At 35.1% G+C, this 17983-nt stretch overlaps 1 protein-coding gene and 1 long non-coding RNA gene across 2 annotated transcripts in view; one reads left to right on the top strand and one right to left on the bottom strand.

The window, feature by feature from the left end:
- DCHS2 (dachsous cadherin-related 2) overlaps window positions 1-16425 on the top strand; it is a 271974-nt gene extending 255549 nt beyond the window's left edge. The window contains exons 19-20 of the mRNA XM_024928710.4: window positions 371-503; window positions 2535-16425. Coding sequence (XP_024784478.4) covers window positions 371-503; window positions 2535-5158 — 2757 coding nt within the window. The 3' untranslated portion in view covers window positions 5159-16425. The remainder of the gene's footprint in view (window positions 1-370; window positions 504-2534) is intronic.
- Window positions 1-17983, bottom strand: part of LOC134730293 (uncharacterized) — a 462039-nt gene that overhangs the window by 27417 nt on the left and 416639 nt on the right. The window contains exon 11 of the long non-coding RNA XR_010112048.1: window positions 1342-1425. This is a non-coding gene — a long non-coding RNA (uncharacterized LOC134730293). The remainder of the gene's footprint in view (window positions 1-1341; window positions 1426-17983) is intronic.

The following is a 17983-nucleotide window of genomic DNA, read 5'->3' as shown; positions in this document are numbered from 1 at the left end:
GCCTGGTGTGGTGACAGGCACTTGTAGTCCCAGCTACTCTGGAGGCTGAGGCAGGAGAATCGCTTGAACCCAGGAGGCAGAGGATGCAGTGAGCTAAGACTGCGCCACTGCACTCCAGCCTGGGCAACAGAGCAAGATTGCATCTCAAACAAAACAAAACAAAACAGCACCTTTTTTTCTGAATCCAGGGACTATTCACACAATCTTTTTAATATGTCAATTCCATAAATTAATATGTCTAACAAAGTCAGGTTGTATTGTATGGTTTCCATAATCAAAATGAATAAAATGACCTCATGTTCTGTCCCTGTTTGTGAAAATACCTTCAGCCTTTAAGCACAATGTCCCTATTTTTCTCTTTTTCCCTCAGGTCACAGTTCCTGAATCAATACCTGTGGGGTATTCAGTGCTGACTCTGTCAGCCACAGACTTAGAAAGCAATGAGAACATTTCTTACAGAATTCTATCCTCTTCTAAGGAATTCTCCATTGATCCTAAGAATGGTGAGTTATTTATAGTTGCATTAATGCTCATAGGCTTGGGTTTCAAAGTAGAAACCTGAAATAACCCTTTCTAAATGCCTCTATAAAAGTTCCTCACCTCCCCACCCCCCATGGAATTATAAGCACGACTGTTTCATTACTCTTCACATGAAGTGCTGCGATAGCAAATGCCAGTGTTATTTCTCTTCTCCAACATCTCAGTGGCTGGAAAGCAAATGTCACTGTTTAAATGCTGGTAAATGCTCACAAATTCAGAGACCCCAGTATAATAAACACCCAGTTACATCCGTCCAACCAAGCACAGTTCAGGCAATTATCCCAGGATTCAGCAAGAATCAAAATGATGTTGAAGGGATTAAGTTAGTGCTGAAGACTTCATATTACTAGAGTCTGGATGCTTTCTTCCCAAGCCAAGTTAAAAAAAATCAGTAATAGCATTATATGTTCAATAAGCACAAGAATAATTTTAAAAGGAAAATTATTTAAGCATCTCTACCAACTGGAAACCACTGTGGTGTTTTGGTTTATTTGATGCTTCCCAAGGCTTTTTGTCTTTTTATCAGAGACCAAGACATTCGTGGTTGTGAAATGCCTTCAGGCAAGTGATTCTACATTCAATTAAACAGTATATAGAGAAAGTTGAACAGTGAGTGGACATTTAATTTAATTTAAAAGCTAAATTTTATAAAGATGAATAAGTAGCAAAACAATGTCCCTACCAGAGCATACTAGAAAATAACAGGGCCTGGGAGACATCACACTCTGTGTTCCCCATCTCTATCCACCATTGCATCATTTCACAAGTGAGAGTTCATTTAAAAATTAACCTTGGGATTACCTGAAAGGGGAATTTAGTCCCAAAATACCAGCATGAAGCCCACCGGGTGTTGTAAATGGAGAAGTACGTCCTGTATCATGCTGCCTGTGGATGAACGATTACTGCATGATTACAAACATATCAGGAATTTGGCTCTTCTATTCTTCTCTCTGTATCCCCACCCCACCACCCCACCGTCTTTTCTCTCTCTGTCTGTCTCTCTTTCTCTAGTCTCAGATGATGGCAACTGCCACCCTGGCCACAGCAAATCACAGTGTGCAAGGCAGTTCTTCTGAGCACTCAATCCTTAGCAACACTTTTACTTGACATGTGCTATTGACAAATTTTGCACTGAGCTATTGATTCAAATATTTTTAAAACATTAAATGTTTAAAACATTAAATGCAATGTTTAAAACATTAAAGGCAATGTTAAAAACATTAAATGCAATGTTTAAAACATTAAACGCACTAAGCTATTGATTCAAATATTTTTAAAACATTAAATGATGGCCGATTTAGTTCATGGTGGGACTCTAACTGAAACATGGCATTTAAATGTCAGCATTCTGTATTCTTTCTTAGTGACCATCCTTAAGACATATTTATCTTAAAAATGTTTTAACACACATATTTATAAAAATTAAATATTTCTATATTTAATACAATAAACTTTATCAACTACATTTCAGCAATAAGGGAAACATCAACTTGCATGATCTGTAGGAAAGCCCATCTCTCTAATTAAGCAATAGTATAATAGTAACTCAGCATTATCATTTTTACTGCTTTCATTTGGCTTGAATATCAACAAGTATTTCCAGAATAAGTATCTTTATGCCAGAATATCTTTATACATGTGTTTGTGGGTAGTAGAATGGGGTATAAATTTTACAAACAAAAATATTTTTTAAGAATAGTGGAACAACTTACTATACAAAAACAAAATTCAGAGGAATTTGTGGCAACAGCAACCTCAAGCAGCACACATATTTCACAGAGTGAATGTCATGAATATTATTTCTGTATCTTACACGTTATAAACATATAAATACAATAATTTGTATTTCTATTTGGAGTCATTGTTCATTGTGACTTAACAGATCTAACAAAGAATTAAACACATATTAGTAGACATTGGATAGTCAACTGCCGATTAAATGGATCATCAAAACTGCACCTCACAGTGTTGAAATACTATGTCTTATTTTTCAGGCACAATATTTACTATCAGTCCCGTATTACTTCTGGATACAATATCAACAACTCAATTTCTTGTGGAAGCCAATGATGGTGGAAATCCTGACCTGAGAGCTCTTACTTTAGTGGAGATAGGAATACAAGATATGAACAATTATGCCCCTGAATTCACAGTCAAATCCTATAATCTTAGCCTAAGTGAGGATGCTCTGGTTGGAAGCACGCTTGTTACGTTTTCAAACATCGACCATGACTGGACCCGTGAAAACACATATGTTGAATATTCCATCATCAGTGGTAATTCACAGAACAATTTTCATGTGGAAACTAATTTCTTTCATTCAGAATATCCTTATAAGCAAGTCGGTTATCTTGTGTTGCTTCACAGTCTGGACAGAGAAGCAAGTGCTAGCCATGAGCTTGTCATTCTGGCATCTGACAGTGGCTGCCCTCCATTGAGTTCCACAGCTGTCATATCAATACAAGTACTTGATGTCAATGACAATCCCCCAAACTTCAGCAGCCTGAGCTATCACACCCATGTCAAGGAAAGCACCCCTCTAGGGAGTCACATCACTGTGGTCTCAGCAAATGACCGTGACACAGGGTCACACGCAGAAATCATCTACAACATCATCTCTGGAAATGAGAAGGGACATTTTTACTTAGAAGAAAACACTGGAGTTCTTTATTTGATTAAACCTCTGGATTATGAAGAAATGACAAAATTCACCTTAACTGTCCAAGCTTCAGATGCAGAAAAGAAACATTTTTCTTTTGCAGTTGTGTTTGTCAATGTCCTGGATGATAACGACCATGCACCTCAGTTTATGTTCTCAAGCTTCAGCTGTATTGTTCCAGAAAATCTGCCTATTTCCTCTACCATATGCTCTATAAATGCTCTGGATTTTGATGCTGGTCCGTATGGAGAATTGACCTATTCTATTGTATCACCCTGTTTTCTCACTCATGGAATGTCTTATGATCATGATCTCTTCCTCATTGACCCTTTGACAGGGGATATTCATGCTAAGCAAATCCTTGACTATGAAAATGGCAATAAATACTGCCTCACAGTCCAAGCCAAAGACAAAGGTGATGCAACTGCCTCCTTAGTGGTCTGGGTGGATATTGAAGGGATAGATGAATTTGAGCCCATTTTCACTCAAGATCAGTATTTTTTCACCCTCCCAGAAAAGAATAAAGACAGACAGTTGATTGGCAGAGTGGAAGCCTCAGATGCAGATGCTGGTATTGATGGAGTCATTCTTTACTCCCTTGGAACCTCATCTCCTTTCTTTTCAGTAAATAAAACCAATGGAAATATTTATTTGATTAGAGCCCTTCCCCTAATAAAAAGTCAACTCAACAAAGAAGACACCATGGAAATGAAAATAATCGCTCATAGTCCCAAATCAGACTCCAAGTTTGCATCTTGCACTGTTTTTGTGAATGTGTCTTTCTCCTCTGAAGGAACACCCTTGGCAGTGTTCGCCAGCAGCTTTTCAATCAGCCTGGTGGTCTCCTTTTTAGTGTTTCTGATACTCATCTGCATTCTAATTGTAATGATTTTAAGACATAAACAAAAAGACACAATAAACAATTATGAGGAGAAGAAAACCTCATCTTTAGATATGGACTTGAGAGTGACCCGGGATGCCAGTGTGCTCAAAGCCTTCCAGAAAACTGACGACTGCAGTAACGAGGTGGTCCCTGTGGATGCCACGCCGGAATGGTTGAGTTTAATAAGTATCATGGAGAAGGATATTGTCAATCTGTACAGACACTCAAACTCCAGTGGCCACTGTTCTGTGGAAGGAGAAACTGCAGAAGATAAGGAAATCCAGAGGATAAATGAGCATCCCTACAGAAAGGGCTCAGACTCAGCTCTGAGTGACCGCGAGTCCAGGGTGCCAGACTCGGGTATCCCGAGGGACTCAGACCAGCTCTCCTGCCTATCTGGGGAAACCGATGTGATGGTGACTGCCGAAACAGCAGAAGCCAGCCAAACATTTGGGGAAGGAGATCAAGGGGAAGGCTGCAGCACCACCTGTGCTCAAAATAATGTGTTACCCCAGACAGTTCAGAAGAGAGAGGCAAAAGAGAGCATCCTGGCTGACGTTAGAAAAGAGTCTGTCTTTATTTCAGGTGATCAGGAAGTAAGGTGTGCAGCTCTTTCAACTCAGACGACCTCTGATCATGATGGAAAAGGCAACTATCACTGGAATTATCTTCTCAGTTGGGAGCCCAAATTCCAACCTCTTGCCTCAGTATTTAATGATATTGCAAAACTAAAGGATGAACATTTGCATATGCCTGGCATTCCAAAAGAGAAGAAATCTTTTGTTTTTCCACCCTCTTTGATAACAGCAGTAGCCCAGCCTGGGATTAAAGCAGTTCCACCAAGAATGCCGGCAGTAAACCTGGGGCAGGTGCCTCCGAAACACCCACGCTCTCCCATCCCCTACCATCTTGGTTCTCTGCCAGAAGCCATGACTCCCAGTTTTTCTCCATCTCTTTCCCTATTGACGATGCAGCCTCCTGCCTTGTCTCCACTGTTGACAGAAGGAGAATTATTAGGAACACACATCAGTGGTACATGCCATGAACTTAAAGCAGAAGATGAAGTTCAAATATGAAACCACTGGGATGCCAAGTACCTGCTCACCATTGGTCATGAATGAATGAACAAAATGTTTTCAAGCCAGCAACTCGGGATTGGGCTCATTTTTATCTAAAAGCAAGTGATGTAATTTAGTTAGAGTTTTTAAAACTTCCCCATTAAAGTTTCTCAAATTTCTTCCAGCCTTAATGAAAAGTTATTTCCTCTTTTAATCCTTATGTGTTGCTCTCAGGACTCACATTTGTATATATTAAGTAGTGTATATTCTGTCAGACCTGTTGTCTGTATGATTAGACTTCCAAAGGACACAGTGAACTTAACTGACTGCCAGAATGTTTATATGGAAACAAAATATAGTGTACTCTGGTCACATTGCTGCTGATCACACCGCTATATCGAAAACAAATTAGTAAAGGCTAAATGGAGAATGAGTTTAGGTCAGAACATATAGCAGAGAGGGGAAGTCTAGAGGAATAAACTTTCATTTTAAGATAAAGCAATAGTCGGTGGATCTGATATATTTAGAGGAGTAGTTCTCCATTTTTCCCCATATACCACACCTGTAGAGTTTAGCCATAATTGAATTTCAATGTGGAGTCTTTTGGAAAACTAATAAAAAATGCAGAAGGAAATTTGTCATAACTCTGTGACAATAGGGAGAAACAAATAGGATTTATAATGATAGGTAATATCAATAATTATTCATGATTCAATAAACCAGAAATGCATGTTCCTGATAGAGGGCCAGGATTGATACTCGCAATATTTATGTGGTTTGCTACCACCTGAAACATATTATCTTGGCCTTCTTACGAACAAACAGAATGGCTTTTTTTTCAGGTCTTGTCTTATAAGTAAGTAGGTGTGGGTAAGGACATTAAATTTCAAAGGTTAATTTATAGCAATTTTTTCATTTTATTTTCTTCTAGATACAGTACCTTTTGTGTGAAATAATTTATCCACTCAATGTCAGTTTTTAAAGTTTGTGTAGATAAAAATCATGTTATTAGCTAATGATAAATCTCATACAGTAATTTAGCAATATATTTTTAAATGAAGTTTTTTTATGGAAATGTTTCTACTATAAAAGTTAAGAATAGAAGTCAGAAGTCTTTTTACCATTTGCTCACACATATGTGCAGCTTTAACTGTCATTAGATGGAGCAGTTTGGCACATGGTTAAAATGACTCTGTACAATTACTATTTTAGAAATATAGCAGTGCTAGATGGTGCTCATATACAATGCTCTAGCCTTCTTTCTGATAAGCCTGGGAATCCCTCACGGATTCTCATCCCTTTCAGGAAGGTGGACGGCATCCTGACGATGGTGGTTCAGAAGTCCTCTTCCCGTGGTCAGCATGAGGGCCAGGTGTTAGGCTAACAGTTTAGGAATTCTAATGTGAAATCTAAAGGGTATCGTGTGGCTTTCTTAGTAGTTAGGATGGGCTTCTACTACAGATATAGTTCCTTTGTGTTCTTCTTCCATAGGCCTCATCTGTGAAATTTTGTGACATAATTTCTCTTTACTAAAAAATATTGCAGGGTGCAGTGTTTGATATCTGGTTTTGTAGATAAATAATTCTACAGCTTCCTATGCTGATATTTTCTATTATCTATCTATGCTGACTCAGATTGAGAACAAATGTATAAAGCTGTATTACAAATTGTATGAAACATGAAGGTTTTTGAATAAGCCTGAAATCCTAGGAAAAATTCTTTAGGAGTAGAAAATTTAAATATTATGGGACTGATATATGTTTCTCCTTTTCTTCCTGGCATCTGGGGAAGAAGATTTCATGACTTACTTATGTAAAAAAAAAAAAACCCACACATATTTAATCATTTATGTGTTCCAGTATTTATTATCTCTCTTTTGAAAACATTGCTTTGAGCATAGAAAGAAACCCTATACTATATTTTCCTAATTATATATGGAAGTTTTTTTTTCACAATAGAATTATTTCTGGAAACCAAGAACATTTTGTTGTTTTTAATTAAACAGGTTCTTCATTTACTTATGCTTAAAAAGAGTTATTCATCTACCTATTCCCTAAGTTAGTTATTTATTACTGTGATTTATTTACTCATTATGGATGTGATTCTGTATGTTTTCTAGCCATTGCATAACAAGAGAAGACATGTAATAGAGCTTTTTTACCAATATTTAATGGATTTTTAATTGATGGGTTTATTAGTCTGTATCCAGTGCCACAATGCCACCAAACAAGTACTACAAGTGGGAATGGGGGTAAAAATGTGAACACGCTGGTTAAGTGTTTGCAATAAATCGTATGTCAGCTCTTTCAACTAGAGTGCTTTTTTTCCTAAGTAAACAATATAATTTGTACATTTTTCCTTCAAGTTTAATATTAACTTGCCTCATATGTTCTGGATTACTTTGCTGATCTATGCACTGGCTTTAGCACTCTGGAGGGGGTACAGAACTTGTTAGTGGAAAATCATATTAAGCCCCAAATTCATAAGCTATAAAATAAAAGACAGTTGTCTCTTGTGGAATTTTGGCTGCCTGATGAAATTCTGGACTTTCTTGTTGGCAGCCTTAAAAATACTGGTGTAAATCAGTACCAAATGGATATCAAAATTCCATGTCCTAGTAGTAATCATTGAATTGGCTTCCAAAACAGATTCCTGGGCAAAGAAAAAGAAAAATGCTGTATCTTTAGGGATTTGATCATTTAACTCTTTTAAAAGTTATTAAAATGCACTCTACATTACTGGCTGCCTCCATATATTCATATTCAATCTATAATAGACATCCAGTTGAGACAGGATTTGTGTTTCTCAGCACCTTCACCTTTAGCCCTCCTTGCTGTGTTTTCTAGAAGTTATAGCAATGAAAATTAATTGTAAATTTTAAAGTTATTTTCATCCAAACAGACACTTTGTTACTTTTGTTCTGCCATTCTATGCATACCTTAACTTTAAAAAGCAAGACATAACTAAGGATCTAAGATAACCCACTTCAAAGCAATAAAATATATGGCGTTAATATGGTCAGTGTATTCTCACGTGATATTCCAGATAAGCAAATTGAGTTTATTTTCACAGCATGTTTTACTTGAGCTCAAAGGTATAGAGCCATCTATTTGGCCATAACTGAAGGAAGTTAGAATGGAAGATGGTCCTGTACAGGAGGGATACTGGGATCCAGTGGAGTTGCAGATTTGCTTAGGACCCAAACGAAGCATTTCAGTGGGAGTTTTTACCCACTATAAAGATGGAAGGAGACAAGTGAAAGAGGAAGGGAGGGGGAGAGGCAGGGAGGGACAGAAGAGAAATAGACAATTAAATCTTAAAATGAATAATTAGGACACAAGTAGAGAAATACAAGAAAGTAGATGGGTATGGACTTTTAAAAAGTAATTTTTAGTGTATGAAGATTTTTCTGAGTCATTTGCCCTTCACAGATTCATCCTTTTGAAGAATCTCTTTTCCTCCTTCCTTTGTGTTCCTCTCAAATCTCTCTCTCCATTGTCTGACAATTTAGATGTATCAAGCTGTGAATTGAAAGCTAGATGATAATGAATGAGAATACATTTGACCATGAAAACTTGCATTTATTGTGTTTTTTTGGGGTGAATTTCAGAACAAAAAGGTAGGAATGATTACCTTATTTCCCACTCTGCACTGGCATTGAGAATGACACAGTTTTAAGTAGTTGCTTTTATTCACATAAACAAATAAATGGGCATTCAGAAGACAGTGGGTCAGAATGTGGAATTTCATTACCTAATCTTTTTTCCTGATGGCCAGTCCGTTTTTAAAATGAGTGCATGCTTGACACTTGTGAGTTTATGTTAAAATATTACATTTTATATCACTTGTAAACCACAGTATAAAATAAGAGAAGGGCATGGTCAATAGTTTGTTCTCAAACATTGTCAGTTTTATTTGAATTCTGGTGCGTAAATTATTCATAAATTAAATTATTCCATATAGATCAAAGAAATTTGTCTATTAGAAACAGAATGTGGCCATCTTAGAAAGATCCACCCTAAAGTGGCTGGAGTATCAAACTATACCTTTCTCTTATAAACTCAGAACTTGGCTATTTGATGACAATTAACACTTCCTACTGTTTTGGTCTACATATCTTTATTCATTTCACCCAATGCATTTGCTAAACAAAAACTGTGAAGTGAGTAATAGAGAGGGGAAAGGCATGCCAAATAAATAGCAGATGCACAAGTACATCTCTTGAATGAGAAAGCATTATTTTGGTTAGAAAACTAAATAAATGGATTTCGTTGTTAGATAGTAAACCCTCAGGGCCTGTCTCCACTTGCATTATGAGGTACAGATGGTTTTTAGAATGAATGAGTACATATGTGAACGGGCACAGAGGATGCTGTAATGCAAGGATGTGATACATAGCCTTGAACCCATTAGGTGAGAATGCTACAATAGTTCTGTGATTTTAGCCAGTCACAAAGCAGAGAGAAAGTAAGTTTAAACATTATATCAAAATATTATAGAATATCTTATAAAATGCCAAAGGAATAGTAATTTCTTCTGTAATCCGGTTTGGGTTTTTTCCTTCTCTCTGCCTTCCCCACAATATACATGTATATCTTGTGAAGTTTAGACATAAGAGAAACAAGCTATATATGACATTCAAAAGCATATTGTTTGAGACAGCAACATGACATGACCAAGCGCATTGGTTTAATTTAGTTTCTGATCTCATAATAAACTGTAACTGCCCTATAGCAGAATGGCAGAATGAAGTTCTATCAGTATGATAACAAAATGCAGTTAAGTAGATATGCCTAGAATGTTTACATCAAAATGTATCAATATTTAAAGTACAAACAACATAAGGAACTTATGAGGGATATTCTATATGTGCGTATACTTAGTGTGTGTCAAGGGTAACATTTTAAACAAATATAGATTATCTCATAAGTGTGTGCCAGGGTGTTAGGGAAGGGAGTAAACACGAAATTTCTCCTCACACCATGAACAAATAATTCTCAGAAAAACCAGCCTAGTGAGATAGGATAGAAAGACAGTGTAGTATGATGTCTCTCCAAAACCAAATAAAGAAAGTGATTTAGGTTTTAGTCAGGGCAACATGGCAGCATCAGTGCAGACTTTTAAACCATCCCAATTCCCCTTACAAAATGGTTAGAGCATCTAGAATAGTAAAAGTAAAACCTCATGGTTATCTTCAACAAACACAAGGATCATTCTTACAAATTCTAGAATATGGATAGGCAAGAAAAATTACCAACTATTGGCAGTAACAGAGAGGAGAAAGGGGGAACTTCCAACTTTCTGTGAGCTGGAGTACCAAGAATCCACAAGTACTCACCTACTAAAGCAGAAGTCTGCTCTTGGATGGAAACCTAGCAGGCAGGTCTGAGAATAATTGCCAAAACTAGAGAGAGGTTACAGAGCAGCAACTCTGTAGATGGGTGTAGAAAAACTAAAGTGAAATCAGATTATGCAGGGGCATTCAAGTCCCAGAGCCTCTGGAAATAGTCGACCAAAATTTCCTGCTGTAAGAAGAGAACCCCACACTAAGTAAAGTCTACTGAAAATAGAATTCAAATCCATATAAATAGAAAATGGAGAGAAGTCCTAGATATAAAGGAGAGAAGGGACCAGAGAAAGCAGAAGGTACAAAGAGGTCCTATTTGTAAATATTTTGCAGAAACAAAAGAAGAAGGGGTCTTAAAGCCATGCATGAATCTAGGAAGGCTATTCTGGTCTGCTACCACCTCTACATTATAACCCCTAAAATATAATATAATCCATCTCAATAAAACATGAGCAACAGAAAATAATTCCAGAATAAAATGTCTTGTAAGCAAAGACATTTTATTTCGTACATGTGCTGACTGACACAATAATGAACAGTGAAGATCCACTAGAAAAATATAGCAAAAAGGCCAATAAAAGTTTTTTTTACTTAATATTTCAAAACCAGCTAAAGAACATTAGAAAAATAATAAAAACTGTAAAGGTTGCATAATCAATCAGACAAGGCGAAAATTAAAAGGCTAACCAAGAGGAGGATACTAAAAGAAAGAAAACAGAGCTCAAGAAATAATTGAGGAACCTCCATACTGTTCTCCATAGTGGAGGTACCAATTTACATTCTCACCAACATTGTAGAGGGTTCCTCTTTCTCTGTTCCTCAAAAAACAAAAACATAGAACTACCATGTGATCCAGCAATCCTATTGCTAGGTATATATTCAAAACAAAGGAAATCAGTACATCAAAGAGATATCTTCACTCCCATGTTTATTGCAGCACTACTCACAATAGCCAAGATATGGAATCAACCCAAGTGTCCATCAGTGGATGAATGGATAAAGAAAATGTAGTACACGTAGATGCACAATAGAATATTACTCAGCTATAAAAACAGAATGAAATTCTGTCATTTGCAGCAACATGGATGGAACTGGAGGACATTATGCTAAGTGAAATAAGCCTGACACAGAAAGACAAATATTGAGGTTCTCACTAACATGTGGGAGCTAAAAATTACTAAACTCATGGAGATAGAGAGTAGAATGATGGTTACCAGAGGGTGGGAAGGGTAGTGGGGAGGGGAGATAAAGAGGGCATGGTGAATAGATACAAAAATACAGTTAGATAGAAGGAATAAGATTATTTCAAAATAACTGAAAGCATAAAATTGGAATGTTCCTAACACGAAGAAATGATAAATGCTTGAGGTGATGAATATCCCAGTTTCCCTGATTTGATCATTATGCATTATATGCTTTTATCAAAATATCACATGTACCCCATAAATATATACAACTATACAACTAGTATCTGTAATAATTAAAAATAAACAAGTGTAAACAAAAAAATTGAAAATGAGAGAAAAAATTCAGAAGACTAAACTGGAAAGAACAAAAGTAAATAAACACCAATGAAAATACAGTAAGAGAAATAGAAAACGGAAAGGAAAAAAATATTAAAAATCAAATGGAATTGAAAATATGGTAAATTAATGCCATATGATAAATATGATAAATTATACCATATGTCATAGACATATGTGTATACATATATATACACACACACAACATAATATATATACATATGTCATAGAGAAGGCTATGAGTATGTAAGACCTCAAGGAACATTTTCCAAGAATCAAGTAGAAAATGAATTTCAGACAACTGGGAAATACTGGGGCAGGTTCACCATAAGGCCACTAAAGATATTTAACTGTAGAGGTGATGGTGGATATAAAGGTGATAGAATAGTATATGCTTAATATATGCCCTGATCATCTGAATAAATGTTAACTACAAAAATGAGAGAAGAAAGGTAGAGTATATGGAAATAGAATGCTTTCTAATTGCCTGATAGGTATTAACTGGGAGTAACAGCTATTGCCATAAATTAGAAAAATGAAGAAATTAGAAGAAAAGAAATATTAAAGGTTAAAAAATTAACAAGCAAAAAACTCAGAATTTATGAATAAATAAATCTTGTTCCCTAAAAATCAATAAAATTAAATAAATTAAATGTGAGAAAGTAAAAAATAATAGCATACATAATAAGAAAGAGCAAAGAGAGGATAATGAGAGCCACCAAAGAGAGGAATTAACATCAAAAGAGACTTTTCTGCACAACTATATAGAAATTTATTGAAATACTTAAAAATGCATTTTATAGGAAAATTTAATTTACTAAAATTGATCTCAGTAAACATAGAATCTAAATGGACCAAACTTAAAAGAAAAAAATAAAGATATAAAGAAGCACCCTCGCAAAGTTTCAGAGTGACATCTTAAAAATCTTTTAAATCCTAGATCATCCAAATGCTATATAAACTATTCCAAAGCATGAAAAAATAAGGAAAATATTTAAAATCTTTTAATGAATTGAATGTAGAATTCATATCAAAATCTTAAAAACTGTACAAAATAGAAGACCATAGACTATTCCCACTTATAAATAGGTATGCAAAATTCTAAAATAAAATATTAGCAAAAAGAATTAATAGCATATTTTAAAATAATACCTCACAACATGTAGGATTTATTGCATAAACAAAAAACGATTCAATATTAAGAAAACAATCAATATAATTCACATTAATAGAGCTGTGGAAAAAAAATAAGAACATTTTCTTAAATGGCAAAAAGGCACTTAACAAAACCCAATACCCAGTGATGCAAAAAGCACTCAATAATCATCAATGATTAATCCTTAAAATCGTCATTTTAAATATCATTTAAATTTTAAAATCATTATCATCCTTAAAATGATATTTAATCCAAAAGCCAGATCTTCCTCAATGGAGATACTCTAGATTCTTTCTGGTGAAAGGAAGAACAAGACAACATGCCTAGTCTCTCTGCCAAAATTTAATGTTATATTGTAGAAATTAGTCCATACAAGTAGACAAGACAGCAATTAGAAACATCAGAGTTTGAAAGAATAAGGTGAAACCATCTCAATTGGTACACTATGTTATTTTTCTGGAAAAATAATTGACGGAAAACTACCATAAACAAAACAAATTAGTAAAGTTGCAAGATATAAAATAAATATGCAAGAAATTACATCACTACTCTTTACATATATGAATAACAATCAGTTAGAGGATGAATGAAAGAGAAGATTCCATTTACAATTTAAAATACCTAAGCAAAAACTTCACCCAAAAAATGTCTAACTTCTATGTGAGGAAAATTATATCTCCTGAAGTGCATAGAGTAAACTCGAGTAGATGTTTTTGAATAGAAATAGTAAATGTTAGAAAAATGCCAGTTGTTCCTAAGTAAATTTACAAATTTAACCTTATCTTAATATACATATTATATTTTTTTCTGGAGTTAAAAGAACTTGAATATACTGTTTATTTGGAAGCATAAACAGACAAGATAACTGGGAAACACTAAAAAAAAGCTGTGTGTGTGTATATGCATGTGTACACAAACATGCACTCATGCACTAACCCTATCAGATAACAAATGTATTATTAAAGCCTCGATAATTAAAACAGGGTGGCAACAGGGCATGACTAGATAGACTAATGGAACCGAATAGAAAATACAAAAATGGATCCAAGTGCATGGAAGTCTTCCTGTAATGATGAATTAGGTTGTTGTATACCAACCCCACCACTGAGAATAAGTACAAAAAGCTGGGTAATTAATAAAAAGGAGGAGGGACAGAGGAGGAGTGGAAGCTAGAGGCATAAGAGTAGAAGGAAAAGGAGAAGAAGAAAAAGAAGCAGTTTTGTGTACGTGTGTTTGTATGTGAAGCATCAGAGAACCACCAAGGCAGTTAAGACTTGAGATGCCATGCTCCTGGAAAGATGAGAAACACAGAGAGGTAAACCTAATAGTACACTGTGCCTCTAACACCCTTGAGGCTGAGCAGCAATGTCAACTGCAAGTTGAAGTAGCTACACAGAACTATTGGCAATTTTATGGGGACAAAAATTAGAGTTAAGGGTTGTAAACCCAAACGTATCTGCGACAGGCATCAATCAATTTAGAAAGTTTATTTCACCAAGGTTAAGGACATACTCATGACACAGCCTTGAAAGATCCTGATGACATGTTCCCAAGGTGCTTGTGGTACGGCTTGCATTTTTATACGTTTTAGTGAGACATAATACATCAATCAATGCATGTAAGATGTACATTGATTCAATGTGCAAAGCAAGACAACTCAAAGTGGGGGTTCCCAGGTCACAGGAACAGTTAAAGATTTTGTGATTGGCAATTGCTTGAAAGAGTGAAATTATCTAAACACCTGGCATCAGTAGAAAGGAATGTCTGTGTTACAATAAGGGGTTGTGGAGACCAAAGTTTTATCATTCAGCTGAAGACTCCAGGTAGCTGACTTCAGAGAGAATAGACTGTAAATGTTTCTTAACAGACTTAAAGTCTGTGTTGATGTGAATGTTGGTTGGCTTTTCCTGAATTCCAAAAGACAGGAGGTAAAATTAGGCATGTCCAACTCCCACTTCCTATCATGGCCTGAACTAGTTATTCAGGTTAACTTTGGAATGCTGTTGGTTGAGAGGAGGAATTCATTCAGATAATTGGGGTCTTAGAATTTTATTTCTGATTTGCTTACCAAGGAGGCAGGCCTTTGATAAATATGCCAGCCTGTAAGTTGGAAATCCTAGAAAGCTACACCTCAGGAGCAGAGGTAAAGTAGAAAAGACAAGCTCTCACAAAGCATATTGCCAAGTTTCAAATAAAATCAATCACGTATTTGAGTCTGGTAATCTGTCACTACTCTAACTCCCTGCCAAAAAGAATATTTAGACCTCTATAGAAGATAAAATCATTCAGAGCATTTGTGATTATTCACAACAATGTCCAGCATTCAATCCAAAATTGCTAGAGATACTGAGGAAAAGCCCACATGACCAGAGCTAATATATATATATATATATACACACACACATAATATACACAAGTACGTAATAGAAACAGGCAACAGGAAGTTCATGTATTGCATTATCCCATGTGGACTTTCAAATAGCTGTTCAAGAAATTAGATGCCATAATAGAGAATATCAGGAGAGAACTGAAAACTATTCTTTTAATGAAAAAGAAATTCCAAACTATAAAATACAACTGCCACTTCACACCTACTAAGATAGCTATAATAAAAAGAAAGATAATAACACGTGATAATTAGTGATGATATGGAGAAATTAGAACTCTCATATACTGCTGATGGGAATGTAAAATGGTACAGTCTGTACGGAAACTGTCCAGGAGGTTCTCAAAAAGTCAAATCATAATACTCTGCAATTCCCTTCCTAGGTATATATCCAATAGAAATAAAAGTTATGTTCATATGAACATTTGTCCGGGAATGTTTATAGCAATATTATTTATAAAAGCCAAAAAGTGGAAACAACCCAAATGTCAATTAACTGATGAATGTATAAACCAAATGTGGTATATCGATAAAATTGAGTATTATTCAGCAAAAATAAAGTACTGACACATGCTGTAAGACAGATGAACTTGAGAAAAATTATGCAAAGTGAAAAAATCCAGTCACAAAAGATCACGTATTTTATGATTGTTTATGTGTAATTTCCAGAAAAAGCAAATATATAGACACAGAAAGCAGATTAGTGGGGCTCAGAGGTTGGAGAGTTGGGAGAAGATGGTGAATGACTGCTAATGGGTATGGGGTTTCTTTTTTGATAATAAAAATGTTATAAAATTAATTGTAGTGGTGGTTATATGACTCTGTGAATATACTAAAATCTATTGATTGTACACTTTAAATAGGTGAATTATTATATGATGTATGAATTATATTATATATGAATTATATATTAATAAATGAGTTAAGATACAGTAACTGAAAATTAAGAACTCAATGTTTGCATTAGATTAGACACAGATAAAGAGAGGATTAGTAAATTAGAAAATATATCTAATGAAAATATACAGACAAACACAGAGAGATGTTTGGAAAATACTGTAAAGAAAATAAGGGATGAGTGGAACAAAATAAAAAGATCTAACATAAACCTTAATTTATTACACACAGATTCTATGTGTAATTGGAATCTCAAAAAGAGAATGGAGATAATGGGCCAGCAGAAATATTTGATAAGATAGCAGCTGAGAATCTTTCAAAACTGACATTTAATCACAATTTTGTAAGTGCTACACACCACAGACATGATAAATAAAAAGAAAACCATAACCAAGCACATCATAGCAAAATTGCTATAAAACAAAATAAAAATATCTTAAAAGCATTCAGAGAGAAATGACACATTATCTTCAAAGAACTGAGTGCATATGGAAATATAACACATGATAAAGGCCATACATTTAAGAAAAGAGGAATTTTTAAATCAGTGTGGTTGATGTAACTGGAGAGTTTTATGAAAAAAGATCAAACTGATTCATACCACACACCAGGATAAACTATACAAATAAATATAAGTAAATACTAGAAGTAAACCCAAGTGCATAATTTAATAAACTGGGAATAGGAAAATATTTTCTTTTTTTTTTTTTGAGACAGAGTTTCACTCTTGTTGCCCAGGCTGGAGTGCAATGGCTGGGATTACAGCATGTGCCACCACGCCTGGCTAATTTTGTATTTTTAGTAGATATGGGGTTTCTCCATGTTGGTCAGGCTGGTCTTGAACTCCCGACCTCAGGTGCTCCAACTGCCTCAGCTTACAAAGTGCTGGGATTACAGGCGTGAGCCACCGCGCCCAGCCAATATTTTCTAATAAACTCAAAGTCGAGAAGCAATAACAGAAATTGGTGACAAATTTGACTAAAAAATATTTTGTATGGCAAAAACAAACTCTAAATCAATTACAATATTCAGGAGGATGGGTTCTCTGGCCTCATGTCAATCTTGTGATGTGAAAGGTTGGGTCATGTGATTGGCAAGCACTTGGTGGAGAAAGGCCAGTTCCTCAAAGGAACATACTTCTGTCACTATAACACCATCAATTCGATACTATTTTTATCTTGCGTGTTCACTTATAACACAGATTTGTAAGTATACCTGGCTAAACCATGAATTCACCAGTTTTAAGTGCTATTGCACAGAGCAGAGCCGAAGAGTAAAGCCTCATAAGGTTAGTAATTGAATCTGCAGGTCATCTCTAAACTTGGCTTTTAATTTTTATTTCTCATTTCCTTATCTATCATTTTTAGTCTGTCATTCATTTTTCTCTTCAGCTAATATAATGGAAATAATTTGCCTATTGTTAGAATATTAAAGTAATCTTCAGCAATGAGACACAAGCAAATAGACTTTGATTATGAAGTTCAACTTTTTCTGATTTAATTTGTTTAAAAATATAGCTTCTATTTTTATCTAA

The sequence above is a fragment of the Pan paniscus genome, chromosome 3 (assembly GCF_029289425.2).
Source record: "Pan paniscus chromosome 3, NHGRI_mPanPan1-v2.0_pri, whole genome shotgun sequence".
NCBI classification, from domain to species: domain Eukaryota; kingdom Metazoa; phylum Chordata; class Mammalia; order Primates; family Hominidae; genus Pan; species Pan paniscus.
This window is presented reverse-complemented; position numbering and strand designations above follow the sequence as displayed.